Source organism: Manis pentadactyla, chromosome 11, assembly GCF_030020395.1.
Source record: "Manis pentadactyla isolate mManPen7 chromosome 11, mManPen7.hap1, whole genome shotgun sequence".
NCBI classification, from domain to species: domain Eukaryota; kingdom Metazoa; phylum Chordata; class Mammalia; order Pholidota; family Manidae; genus Manis; species Manis pentadactyla.
Window position 1 is genome coordinate 94,418,316 of NC_080029.1, and position 13,811 is coordinate 94,432,126.

Consider the following 13,811-nt stretch of genomic DNA (forward strand, 5'->3'; position numbering starts at 1 on the left):
GATGGAGCAGTCCAGGCTGGACACTTTCTGATGATCTAAAATCCTCTTCTTTATAAGTTTAAATTGCTATAAATTGATTTTTCTCTCTCCCTCTCAATCACCCTCATTCCTAGGCCTTCTATTTATTCATAGGTTTCAACAAGAACAGTGTTGAGCCAAGAGGCATATAGTGGTTTCCATATCATTATCCCTCAAGTAACTCAGGGAGTGACTATTTTCTGAGCATCCTTTCCATACTCTTTAGGGTAGTGTGGACAAAACTGGGAGTTCCAAGTACTTGGGGACTTCTATCCTGATTATATCACTGCATACACGGGACTGAGTTTGCTTATTTATTTTTGTTTTCCTTAGGTGAGAGCTGAAGTTATTACAACATTTTCACTCTGTGGATTTGCCAATCTTACCTCCATAGGAATCACATTGGGAGGCTTGAGTGAGTCCATTAATTTTCCCAGCTGCTCAATAAGCCAAACAGTTTTCAGCTTCTGTAGTGAGCAGTCCTGGTGCTTCAATACAAGTGAGACCAGAGAGAGAAGCTGATGTGAAATGGGCTCTCTCAGGCAGCAGTTAATTTGGAGTTACGATAACTGCTACCTGGCTATGCATGCAGTCCAAGCTGGGTTTATAATCGCAACTTCTGTTGCCTTTTTTCCTTCCAATTAGAGGCCCAAAAGAACAATTTTATTTTTATTTTCCCTATGAGGAAGAACATAGTGGTATTATTTTTATTTTGCCATTAAATGGTCATGGTACACATGTAAGTAAAGATAATTTGCTTTTTATTCAGTAGTGAAGGTACTTTCTGAAATTAGGCTGCTCACCAACTGTCTTCCCAGAAGTAGGAGTTGTATGAGGAATCAAAGGATAAAAACAGCAGACACATAAGGTGGATAGTGAGAGTGAGTGGTGTGAAATGTTGAACTAAAAGCTACAAGTCACCAGGTGTGGAAGGAGCATGTATTTGAAGCAGACTCAGATACATCAGAGATACATTTAGACTGTTGAAGATATTGCTAAACATGGGTGATGGTTGGAGAAAATAAAATGAGGAACATGGAACTGTCCTTGAGGTCAGGGGCAGGGAGAATGACTAGCAGATTCCAAGTCTATGGAAGATCCAATTTAGATATAGAGTATAAAAAGAAATACAGCTCAGTGTGTCCATTTTTTTTATGGCACTCATATTCTAGGGTAGAATCATTAAGTTGATTTACTTGTTAGCTGAAGAATTTAAAGAGGAAACAATTTCCTCTTAGTTTATCTGTTGAATACTTGTCTGTTAAATACTTGTCTTCATGGTTCTAATTCTGAAGCCTGGTAACTGTCTGACTGTGAGATTGCCATCTAGTAGCGGGATATGCATCACATGGCTAAGGCTTCAGTGAATGCTGCCTTCATTATTCCACTGGCTCAAAGCCATCCATCTAATTCTGGTCCCAGCTTCAGAGTGCAGATCTCAACAAGTGAACACCCAGGCATTTATCCCTGTCTGGGGCAAACCAGAACTCTGCTTGATCCAGATATATGTTGGGACTGTTCACAGAACCACTGAAGATAGGGAAATGTCTGGTTAGTAAGCCCTCAGGACAAATGCATCTACATTCTTCTTAGAATACCACTGGTTGGCTTCTGGTGGTTTGTGGTAAGGATGCTGTTCATCTGCTGTGTTTTGTTCTTTATTCTTCTAAATGGGGCTCATGGGATATACCCAGTGCCTGATGGGGAAGAGATCAAGCTATTCTGTTGTCTGCAGCATCGATGGCACCCCACCGGAAGAGTGACTTGTCCAAGGTTGTGGTCAGCGCCCTCCTCACAGGGGCCTGTGTATCCCTTATCAGTGCCTGTGTGGCAGGTAGGTGCCTCAGCTTAGTCTCTCGGCAAAAGTCACTTACCTAGATCCCAACAAGATTTCCCTCAGAATACCGCTTTAACTATCCATCTCACAGATGCATGTAAAAGGCCCTAATCTACAGTATTCTCAATTCACACCCAAAGAATCAAGAGCCTTAAGGAACATGTGTAAAATCTTCCTCTTAGTATCTCTGTCTCATTTACCCAGGAATCCTCTATGTTCCCAGGGGAGCTGAAACTGACTGTGTCTCCTTCCTAAATACAAGTTTCAGCAATAGAACCTATGAGACCTATGTGTGCTGCAGAGAACTCTTTCAAAGGTGAGTGAGGACTGGGATCCTGTTCCCTTCTCTTATACACTATCCTCTACTCAGGAATCTTCTGGAAGTGGGGAGAAGTAAGGTCTTGAGGGGAATCATGTAGGTGCTAAGTGGAATGTATAAAGAGGGAGATGGGTATTTGTGGAGGTCTAGATCTGTATTCTTTTCTTTTATTAGATGCATCCTCAGAATGGAAAAGCTCTAGTATGGAAAAGTGACAGATTTTACCTGTATTGGTGAGGTATGGAGAAGTGGAGGGTCAGGGGAAGAAGTAAGGAAGGGTGGTTTCCCTGATAAGAAGTTACTGTATTTATTGTGATTGAAATATAGATAGATTGTGGGTGAAGACTTGACAATGGTCCTAAATGGCAAAAAAATAATGGGCTTCTTCAGACAGAAATGAAAAAGACTGGGAGAGAATAAAGATGAATTGATAAAATCATCATGAATCAGGGTAAAAAGGAGCTTGTTTACCAATTTCTGGGGTATTATTAAAATAGTTTTCTGGCTACATATGTAAGGAGCTTAGAAGTCACCTCTCTATCCTAACAAGGTAAAAACTGAACAGTCTGAAAGATCAATAACTCTTGGATCCATAAGAGAGGCAGGGACACAGAGCAAACTGCTGCCCCAGCATCATAGAGGCAGTCAGGTGAAAACAGGAAGTCATGGCTCACTGGAGCAGTGACTCATCAGTGGAAACTGCTGCAGAACCCTGTTCAGGGGTAGCAAAGCCTGAATTGTAACTGCTGGAGGTTCAGTAAAGAAACGTCTTACTGTTAAAAACTCTGGGGGACTCAGCCATGGGGGCACTCCCACACTACTGTGAGTTTTACCTCCAGGACCTGGACCAGGTTCTCATATCAGACAAAAATCCCCTTGTGCTTCTGGCAGGGGGAGGGGAAAAGGAACCATTAAAAAAAGTACACCTGAACGCTGCTCTTTTTAAACAAGAACTGCCCTCAGGGGATACTAGTTAACCAGAGCCTAACCTACTAAGGTATTATCAGAGCCTACTTGACTTGGGGAAGGGAAATACCCAACTATAGCCCACTTTGGCAATCCTGTCCCACCTAAGAGAGGAGAAAAAACCTGAGAAACACTTGTTTAAGTACACAGTGCAGAGGCACGGGCTCACTAAAAGGCTGAGACCTAATTGCAGGACTATAGCACAACTTTCCCTCCTCCCACATCTCACCATCACATTATTAAAGACCTATTTACAGCAGTTTCTTTTATGGGTCCATTATGTCTGGATATCAAGGAGAATTACAAGGCACACTAAAAGGTAAAAAGAGAACCCACACAATTTGAAGAGACAGAGAAACATCAGAACCAGATATGGCAGGGATATCGGAATTTTAAACAACCATGATTAATATGCTAAGGGTGCTAATGGATAAGGTAGATGGCATGCAAAAACAGATGATCACTGAAAGCAGGGATACAGTAATCCTAAGGGAAAATAACAAAATGAAATGCTACAGATTAAAAAACACTTTAAGAGAAATAAAGAATGTCTTTGATGGCTTATTAGTAGACTGGACATAGCTGAGGAAAGACTCCCTGAGCTTAAGGATACATCAATAGAAACCTTCAAAACTGAAAAGCAAAGAGAATGAAGACCTAAAAGAAAACCCAGAACAGAATACCCAAGGACTGTGGAATAACTACAGAAGGTATAACATACATACAATGGGAATACCAGGAGAAGAAAGGAATAGAAGAAATATTTGAAGCAATAATGACTGAGAATTTTACCAAATTAATGTTAGACACCAAACCACAGGTCCAAGAATCTTAGAGAACACCAAAGCAGGATAAATACCAACCCCCTAAAAAAGACCAAAAACACTATGTAGGCATATATCATTTTAAAACTATAGAAAATAAGATAAAGAAAGAATACTGAAAGAAGCCAGTGGAAAAAAAAGGATACATCATTAAATTGAAACAACTAGTTATATAAGATACACAAAAGGACAGTTTTGAGGAACTAGAATGATCAGTTGTGTCAAAGCAAAAGATGTGTGTATTACTAGCTATATATCGGTAAATGAACAGAGTTCTGGGAGAGGAGGATGAGAGATTTTAAAAGGCCTTGTATGAAATACTAAGGAATTTAGATTTTTGACTTACATAATTCTGAACACTGGCACAATAAAATGTTTTTTGAAAATATCATTTTGGTAGTCATTTAGATGTCAGGGAGACCAATAAACACTGGTATAATAGTTCACGGGAGAGAAGATGGCAGCTGATACTACATGGTTGTGAGAAGGGAGGTGCAGCAGACCAAGGAGCATCAACAGGATTTGTCATTGCTAGACAGGAGGGAAGGGTGGGGTGAGGGAGGGAAAGGAATCTCAAATGAGTATCTTCTTTCTGGCATGGGCTAGTGGGTCTCAAGGTCACTGAGAAGAGGACTAGTTCCAGGAGCAAGAATTAACGGGAAGACTGTGGTTTAATTCAGTTGGATATGTTGACTTGGAGGACCTTGGGACCTATGGGACCCTGAAGCTGTTCACAAGCAACTGGGGTCCGGGGTTCAGGAGAGAAATCAGAGCTTCACATAGATTTGGAAGTTATCATTAAGTAAGTGATCTATTCATTATTTAGGTAAAAGTTCAGGCACTACCTGCTTAACAGGTTACTATGCCAAGTTAACAGATGTTACCCTCCTGTGTTTGGAGGTAGAAGGCAACCAACATCCTCTGAAAAGATAATCCTTTTGATATACAATTAAAGATGAATTATAAACTGTATAGACTATTGATCTGGCATAGTTTGACTCCTGTGCTCTTGTGGAAGTTCAGTGGATGTCAATGTAAGCATCATCTAAAGTAAATGAATAAAGTGAAAATTGCTAATTTTTGTTTAACAATAAGTTGTCTCTATGTCACTGAACTTCACTAAAAAATTAACAGAATACTCTTTTCTGCTCATCTCTGCCTTCAAATCTGCAACAGATTTTTTGCCTAAAATCACTTACTTAGCATCATTAGCATCTAGAATCTGAAAGAAATAATGTTTTTGTCCAATTCATTTATACTAAGTAAGTCTTGAGTGACTCCAGATCAAGATGGCAATATAAGAAGCTCCTGAACTTCCCTCCACCCATGGAGGAACCAAATGTACACATGGAGTGAAATTCCTCTGAAAGAAATCCAGAAACTAGCTGAGTGACTTCTACAAATCAGGCAACTAAGAAAATATCCACATGAAATTAGGTAGAACAAGCTGAGACACAGTCTTACCATAAACCCCACCCTGGCACAGCACCATACAAGGGAACTCCCAACTCCCAGCTTCTTAAGGGGTGAAGGGTTTGGGCTGCACACCTAATACTCCAATGTTTAAGGCTCCCATCTGAATGACAGGTTCCCCAAACACCTAGCTCTGAAAGCCTAGAGAGAGTGGGTTCCTGAGTCCCACAGAACTACAGGAAACAAAGAAGCAGTTATTAACAGGCACTCACTGTGTCTATCCTCCCAAGTCTCAGTGCAGGGGGAGCAGTCAAAAGCGTCCCTCTACCTGAGGGTCCTTCTAATTAGCATGCATCTAGGGTATGACATTGATCCTCCCTGAAGCCCACCTTCTCTCTCTAGCTTAGTGTAATGAAACCAAGTTCCCAGTATCTTCCCAGAAGGAACTTACACCCACAGCTAGAGCCTCCACTTTTATGGCTGCCATCCAAGGGATGGATGGGTCTGCAAATCACCTAGCTCTCTTACTAAATGGGGCTTGAATTCACCAGTCCAACAGGAATATAGCAAACAAAGATGCAGTTTTTAAATGGGCACAAGAGCACCTCCCACCCCCCAACAGCTATATACATAGGCTCAGCACAGAGGAGACAGGCAAAAATGCCCATCTCCCAGTTTCTCCCTAAAAGGGGTTTGACTGCACACCTTCCCAGCTAGTGTTTGAGGGTTCAGCTTCTAAACAGCCTGCATATAGGTGTCTACTTCAATCCTCCTCTTTGGGACACTAGAGAGACTCACACCAAGACACGTTATAATTAAATTATAAAAAGTTAAAAATAAAGAATCTTAAAAGTAGCAAGAGAAAAGCAACTTGTTACATACAAGGGAAACACCATAAGACTGTCAACAGACTTTTCAGCAGAAACCTTATAGTCCAGAAAGGAGTAGGATAATATATTTTTGAAAAAAGGAAAAACAACTGCCAACCAAGAATACTTTACCTGGCCAAGTCATCCTTCAGAAGTGAATGAGACACAGTTCTCCAGACAAGTAAAAGCTGAAGTTCACCATCAGAACAGCCTTACAAGAAATGTTAAAGGAAGTTTTTCAAGATAAAATAAAAGGATACTAACTTTAGTAATATGGAAACGTAAGAAAGCATAAAACTCACTGGCAAAGGAAAATGTGTAGCTAAATTCCTGGTGGCAGGTAAACCAATTATAACTCTACTATACAGGTTAAAGAACAACAGCAAAAATGTCACAATTTACATTTTTGTATAAATGTAAATGGGGGGGTGTATAAATGTACAGCTTTTGTATACATTCAAAGTTAAGTCGTTGTCAGCTTAAATGGATTGTTGTAACTGTAAGATGTTTTATGTTAGCCTCACGGTAACCACAAAATAAAAACCTATAGTAGATACACAAAGGTAAAGAGAAAGGAATAAAAGCACCCACTGCAGAAAATCATCAAATCATAAAGGAAGAAAGAGAGGAAGAGAGGAAGAAAGGAACTACAAAACAGCCAGAAAACAATTAACAAAATTACAATACTAAGTTCATACCTATCAATAATTGCTCTAAATACAAAATGGATTAAATTCTCCAATCAAAAGATAGAGTGGCTAAATGGATTTAAAAAAGACCCAATTATATGCTGCCTATAAGAGATTCACTTCAGCTTCAAGGACACACATAGACTAAAAGTGAAGGAATGGGAAAAGATGTCCCATAGAACATGGAAATCAAAAGAAATCAGAGGTAGCTATGCTTATATCAGAATTAACAGACTTCAGGCAGAAAACAGTAACAAAAGACAAAGGTCATTATATATATAATGATAAAGGCATCAATTCATCAAAGGGATATAATAATTATAAATATTTAAGCACCCAACTTAAGCACCTAAATATATAAAGCAAATATTAGCAGATTTGAAGGAAAAATAGACAGTAATGCAATTATAGTAGAGGACTTCAATATTGCACTTTCAACAATGGATAGATCATCCATACAGAAAGTCAATGAGAAAACTTTGGACTTAAAGTACATGTTAGACCATGTGGATGTAAAAGACATTTATAGAACAGTCCATCCAACAGCAGAAGAATGCACATTCTTCTCAAGTGTACATGGAAATTATATGATAGATCATACATTAGGCCACAAACTAGTCTTAATAAATTTAAAAAGACTGAAATGGTATCAAGCATCTTTTCTAACCACAGTGGTATGAAACTAAAAATCAATTACAAGAAAAAAATGGTAAATTCACAAATATGTGGAGACTGACAACATGCTCTAGAACATGGGTCAAAAAACTCAAGAGAGAAATAAAAAAATATCTTGGCTCATGACAAGGAAGGAAAAATTGTAACTATGTGAGGTGATGGATGTTAACTAAACTTATGGTAGAAATCATTTCACAATATATTCACACAACAAATCATTATGTTATACCCCTTATACAATGTTATATGTCAATAATATTTCAATAAAACTGGGAAAAACTTAAAAAAATATTTCTAGACAAGTGAAAATGGAAACAACATAGTAAAAGTTGAGATGCAGCAAAAGTAATTCTAAGAGGGAATTTTATAGCAATAAACACAGACATTAAGAAAAAAATTAATATCTTAAATAAACAACCTTATTTTACACTTCAAGGAACTAGAAAAGAACAAACTAACCCTGAAGTTAGTAGAAGGACGGAAATACCAAGATTAGAACAGAAATAAATGAAATAGAGCCAAAAAATTAAAAAATATCAATGAAACTAAGAGCTGTTGTTTTAAAAAGAAAAGACAAACCCTTAGCTAAGGTGAGAGAGAAGATTCAAAATCAGAAATGAAAGAGGAGATATCATGACTGATCACAGAAATACTAAGGATAATAAGATACTACTATGAATAATTATATCCCAATAAATTACATAACTTAGAAGAAATGAATAAATTCCTAGAAATACACAACCTACTAAGACTGAATCAGTAAGAAATAGAAAATCAGAAGAGACCGGTTACTAAGAAGGAGATTGAATCAGTAATCCAAAAACTCTCCACAAAGAAAATTCCAGTACCAGATGGGTTCACTGGTGAATTCCACCAAACAGTTAAAGAGGAATTAATACCAATCTTCTCAGACTTCCAAATACATGAGGGATGAACACACCCAAAGTCATTTTGTGAGGCTATTACCCTGATACCAGAGCCAGACAGGGATACTACAAGAAAAGAATTAGAGGCCAATACCCTGATGAATATAGACTGCAAAAGTCCTCAACAAAATATTAGCATATTACATTAAAACAGTACATTCAAAGGATAGAATACCACGATCAAGAGGGATTTATTCCTGAGATGCAAGGATGGTTCAACATACACAAATCAATAAATGTGATATACCACTTTAACAAAATGAAGGATAAAAACTATATGATCATCTCAGTAGATGCAGAAAAAGCATTTGACAAAATTCAATATACTATTCATGATAAAAACTTTCAACAAATTGGGTATAGAAGGAATGTACCTCAACGCAATAAAGGCCACATATAATAAACCCACAGCTGATATCATACTCAATGGTGAAAAGCTGAATGTTTTTCCTCTAAGATCATAAATATGACAAGGATGCCCACTCTGACCACTTTTATTCGACATAGTACTAAACATCATGGCCAGAGCAATTAGACAAGAAGAAGAAATAAAAGGTATCTAAATCAGAAAAGAAGAAGTAAAATTGTAGATGACATACATGATCTTACATATAGAAAACCCTAAAGACTCCACCAAAAACCTGTTAGAATAAACGAATTCAGTATGTTGCAGGATACAAAAATCAATATACAAAAAACAGTTGTGTTTCTACATAATAACAACAAACTATTAGAAAGAAAAATTAAGGAAACAATCCCATTTTCCATAGCATGAAAAAGAATAAAATGGTTAGGAAAAAATTTAGCCACGGAGCTGAAATATCTGTATGCCGAAAACTATCAAAAAATAGTGATAAAAGAAACTGAAGAAGACATGAACAAATGGGAAGGTACTCTGTGTACATGGATTAGAATAATTGATGGTTAAAGTGTTCGTACTACCCAAAGTGATCTATAGATTCAATACAATCAATCCTTATCAAAATTCCTATGGCGTTTTTCATAGAAATAGAAAAAAAATTCCTAAAATTCATATGGAAGCACAAAAGACCCCAAATAGCCAAAGCAATCTTAAGAACAAAACTGAAGACATCCTGATTTAAAACTATATTGCAAATCTATAGTAATAAAAAACATATGGTATTGTCCTAAAAACAAATATATAGTTGAGTGAAACAGAACAGAGATCCTAGAAGTAAACCCATGCATAGATGGTCAATTAATTTTCAACAAAGAAGGCAAGACTATACAATGAAGAATGGACGGTCTTTTTAATAAATGGTGTTGGCAATATCCACATAAAAAAGAATTAAACTTATCTTACACCATACACAAAAATCAACTCAAAATGTATTAAAGACTTGAACATAAGACCTGAAACCTTAAAACTCCTATAAGAAACATAATGGGTAAGCTCTTTGCCACTGGTCTTGGCAAGGATTTTTTGGATTTGATACCAAAAGCAAAGGCAAAGAAAGAAAAACTAACAAGTGGGCCTTCATCTAAAAACCTTCTGCACAGCAAAGGAAATCATCAATAAAATGAAAAGTTAACCTATAGAATGGGAGAAAATAATTGCAAACCACATATCCAACAAGGGGTTAATACCCAAAATATACAAGGAACTTAAATCAATAACAAAACCCACAAATTATCCAACTTAAAAGTGGACACAGGAACTGAACAGATATTTTTCCAAAGAAGACATCCAAATGTCCAACAGGTACATGAAAAGGTGCTCAACATCACTAGTTAGCAGGGAAATGCCAATTAAAACCACAGTAAGACATCACCTTACACCTGTTGGTATGGCTATTATGAAAAAGACAAGAGATGACAATTGCTGCACAAGGACGTAGAGAAAAGAAAACCCTATATACACTGCTGGTGGGAATGCAAAATGGTACAGCCACCATGGAAAGAGTATGGAGTTTACTGAAGGAAGTAAAAATAGAACTGCTATATGATCCAGCAATCCCACTTTCGGGTATATATCCAAAGGAAATGAAAATGAAGTCACTACCTGTACTCCCATGTTCACTGCAGCATTAGTCATGATATGGAAACAACCTACGTGTCCACTGATGGATGAATGGATAAAGAAACTGTGTATATTCCAAAATATACAATGGAATATTATTCATCTTTATGAAAGAAGGAAACCCTGGTATCTGCAAAAACATGGATGAATAATCACGCTAAGTGAAATAAGCCAAAGACAAATACTGCATGGTATCCCTTATATGTGGAAATCTAAAAAAAATGTAAATAAAATTCAAACTCATAGAATCAGAGAGTGGAATGGTGGTTGCTTGGAACTGAGAGGCGGGGGAAATAGGGAGAGGCTGGAATAAAGGTACAAATGTTCAGCTGTAAAATGAATAATCTTAGGATCTAATGTGTAAGATGTTTGAGGATCTAATATGTAAGACAGTGACTGGTTGATTATACTGTATTATATAACTGAACTTAAGTAGAACTTAAGTTCTCACCAAAAAAAAAGAAAGGTAAACGTGAGGGGACGGATGTGTTAATTAACTCAATGCTAAGAATCCTTTCACAATGTATACTTGTGTCAAATTGTGTCAATTTGTACACTCTAAATAAATTACAATTTTATTTGTAATACCTCAATAAAGTTGAAACAATAATAAATAAGCCAGCCAGCCAGCCCACCTGAGCACTTTCTTAAGAGGAAAGTGGCTTTGGAACACCACCTCACTTTTTAGAATAAATTCAGTCCTAAATCTCATTATAAGGCACAACTTTTTCCTCAGTGATGTTTGGAAAGGAAATTCCCAAAATGAGTATGGTTAGGACTTGGGCAAAGGACCATACTACATAGAGTTTCTTACTAGTATTATCTTGTGTGTGAACAAGAAAATAAACTTAATTCTGTCCTGTTTATTTAGTCATTGGGATTGGATCCATTATGGGTTTTGTTCTTTTTATTTTTAAGCTCCTTGGTAGAACTTACTGATACATCCTGTTGCATTGTTTTTATCTGACCCACTAAGTATCTCTCTGCCTTTTCATTTCAGTACTGCTCTGAATGGCACCAGCCCTCCTTCTTTTTCTGGCCCTTGGGGAGATAAAGAGTTCAGTGCCATGGCCCTTGCTAACTGCTGTGCGTTCTATGCCAATGCTGTCTGTGCCTAAGGCTGGTCCATTTCCATAACAGCCCTGATCTTTATGCCTTTTTGATGGCAAAGATGCTTATGTACTCAGAGTTCCCACCCTCCAAGTAACTCACCACGATCTTTAACAGTAAATGTAAAAATTTCATTGTGCTCACTGTATGCCCATAATAAAAATTAGATTTCTCTTTTCATTATTTGGCTGGACCAAATAGGAAATTTCTTAAGGGCTCTCTCTGAATTTAGATTTGAAATAATATTACCATATAAAAAAAGCCTTGCTTCTAGTTTCCATTTTAAAAATTATGTGCTGCAGTGTACTATAAATGTGATGTGGTGTGTAACGTACACTGAGGTAAAAAGCTGTTATTTCTTGTTGTTCTGTGGATCAGTTGAGTTTATGGTACTAGAGGTGGATATGAAAGTTACATGAATATTTAATAAGATTTTTCTGATTGTTACACATTTGTAAACCTACAAATTCCCTAACATCATTACACAGTAAACAAAAATTGCTTCCTATATTCAAACTTGTGAGGGACATCCAGTTCTTAAAGGCCTTTACTTTGTTTTATTACACTTTAGTGCCATATTTACTTCAAGTCTCCAGGGCACCCTCTAAAACAGTAGTTTTCAGTGAAAAAAGGGGTAGGGGGGACAGCAGTCCTGCCTCCCAGGAGACATTTGGCAATGTCTTGAGACATTAGTAGTTGTCACAACTGGGGAGGTGGCTGCTGACGTCTACCAGGTAGATGCCAGGATTGATGCCCAACATCCTACTATGGGCAGGTCAGCTCCACAACAAAGAATTCTTTGGTCCCCAACATCAGCAGTGCTAAGGCTGAGGCACTCTGATTTAAAATGTTTAATATACTTCTTACATCTAATAGTGCCTATAATATTAATAATATTATAGCCTTAAAGAAGAGTTTCAAAGGATGTAGGGGTTCCTCAAAAAGTTAAACGTAGAATTACCACATGGCCCCACAACTCAGTTTCTAGATATATGCCCCAAAGAACTGAAAACAGACATTCAAACAGTACACAAACCTGCATGTTCACAGCAGTACTATTCACAATAGTCAAAAGGTGGAAACAGTCCAAATGTCCATCAATGGCTGAATGGATAAACACATCATATTATATACATACAACGGAATTTTATTCAGTCATAAAAACCATGATATACTGATCCATGCTACAAAGAGGAACCTGGAAAACATTATGCTAAGTCAAAGAAGGCAGACATAAAAGCTTTGTATAATTACTCTATGATTCTATTTTGTATGGTCCCATTTATATGAAATATTCAGAACAGATAAATCCATCAGACAGAATACAAATAGGTGGTTGAAGGGCTTGGGGTGGGAGAAGAGGAATAGGGACTGACTGCGTAATGAAGTATTTGGTTTTACTTTGGGTCAGTGGAAATGTTTCGAAACTAGATAGAGGTGGTGGTTGCACAACATTGCGAATGTACGAAATGTCACTGATTTATTCATTTTAAAAGTTTATGTTATGTGAATTTCTCAATAAATTATATATATTTTAAAACATGGATGTGGTACTTCTATGTTCCCTTAGCTAATCTACCTTCTTCCACTTCACAATTATCTGAGCTCAGAACCTCTCGGTCTTCTTTCCAGCTTCCATTCTTATCTCCTCTCCCATATTTTCAAACTTGACACAAAAGAAAACAAAGCCTCAGTAAACTGCTTCCTGACCTGCACACTGATTTTCATCCTAGCCTAGTTTCTAAGAGGAAGGAGAATGCAGTGATTGGTGGTACTGAACACTAGGTCAGATTATTAACCTTTGCATCTTTATACATGAACATGTGCTTGGCACCTGTCACACTTCTGGCATTGCTTAATGAAATTTGGGTTCTGATTCAGGCTCTGCCACTTATCCCAGGGTGACCTTGGGCAAGTTCCTTAACTTTTCTGTGCCTTGGCTTCCTTGTCTATAAAATGGGCATGAGACCAACCTTATAGGTAAAGGTTGTGAGGTTGTAAAGGGATCAAAACAGTGACTGCTGACTCTAAGCCTGATGTAAGGGTTAGTTGCTATTATTAGCTGAGTTCACTACAATCAATTTATTGAGCTATGCATGAAATTTAGTTCACACATGGAAGCAC

The 13,811-nt window shown here is 37.4% G+C and overlaps 1 protein-coding gene and 1 long non-coding RNA gene across 8 annotated transcripts in view; one reads left to right on the forward strand and one right to left on the reverse strand.

Moving 5' to 3' along the window:
* The window catches only part of SLC28A2 (solute carrier family 28 member 2), a 40,642-nt gene extending 26,845 nt beyond the window's left edge, over positions 1-13,797 (forward strand). For 5 of the 6 annotated variants that reach the window (XM_036905417.2, XM_036905416.2, XM_036905415.2 and 2 more), the window contains exons 15-18: positions 352-433; positions 1,754-1,852; positions 2,060-2,171; positions 11,578-13,792. In XM_036905417.2, coding sequence (XP_036761312.2) covers positions 352-433; positions 1,754-1,852; positions 2,060-2,171; positions 11,578-11,695 — 411 coding nt within the window. In that variant the 3' untranslated portion in view covers positions 11,696-13,792. Of the gene's footprint in view, positions 1-351; positions 434-1,712; positions 1,853-2,059; positions 2,172-11,577 lie in introns of all 6 variants that reach the window. The other variant, XR_008992593.1, reaches the window with a different exon arrangement.
* LOC118922533 (uncharacterized) overlaps positions 1-13,811 on the reverse strand; it is a 77,551-nt gene that overhangs the window by 50,478 nt on the left and 13,262 nt on the right. The window lies entirely within an intron of this gene.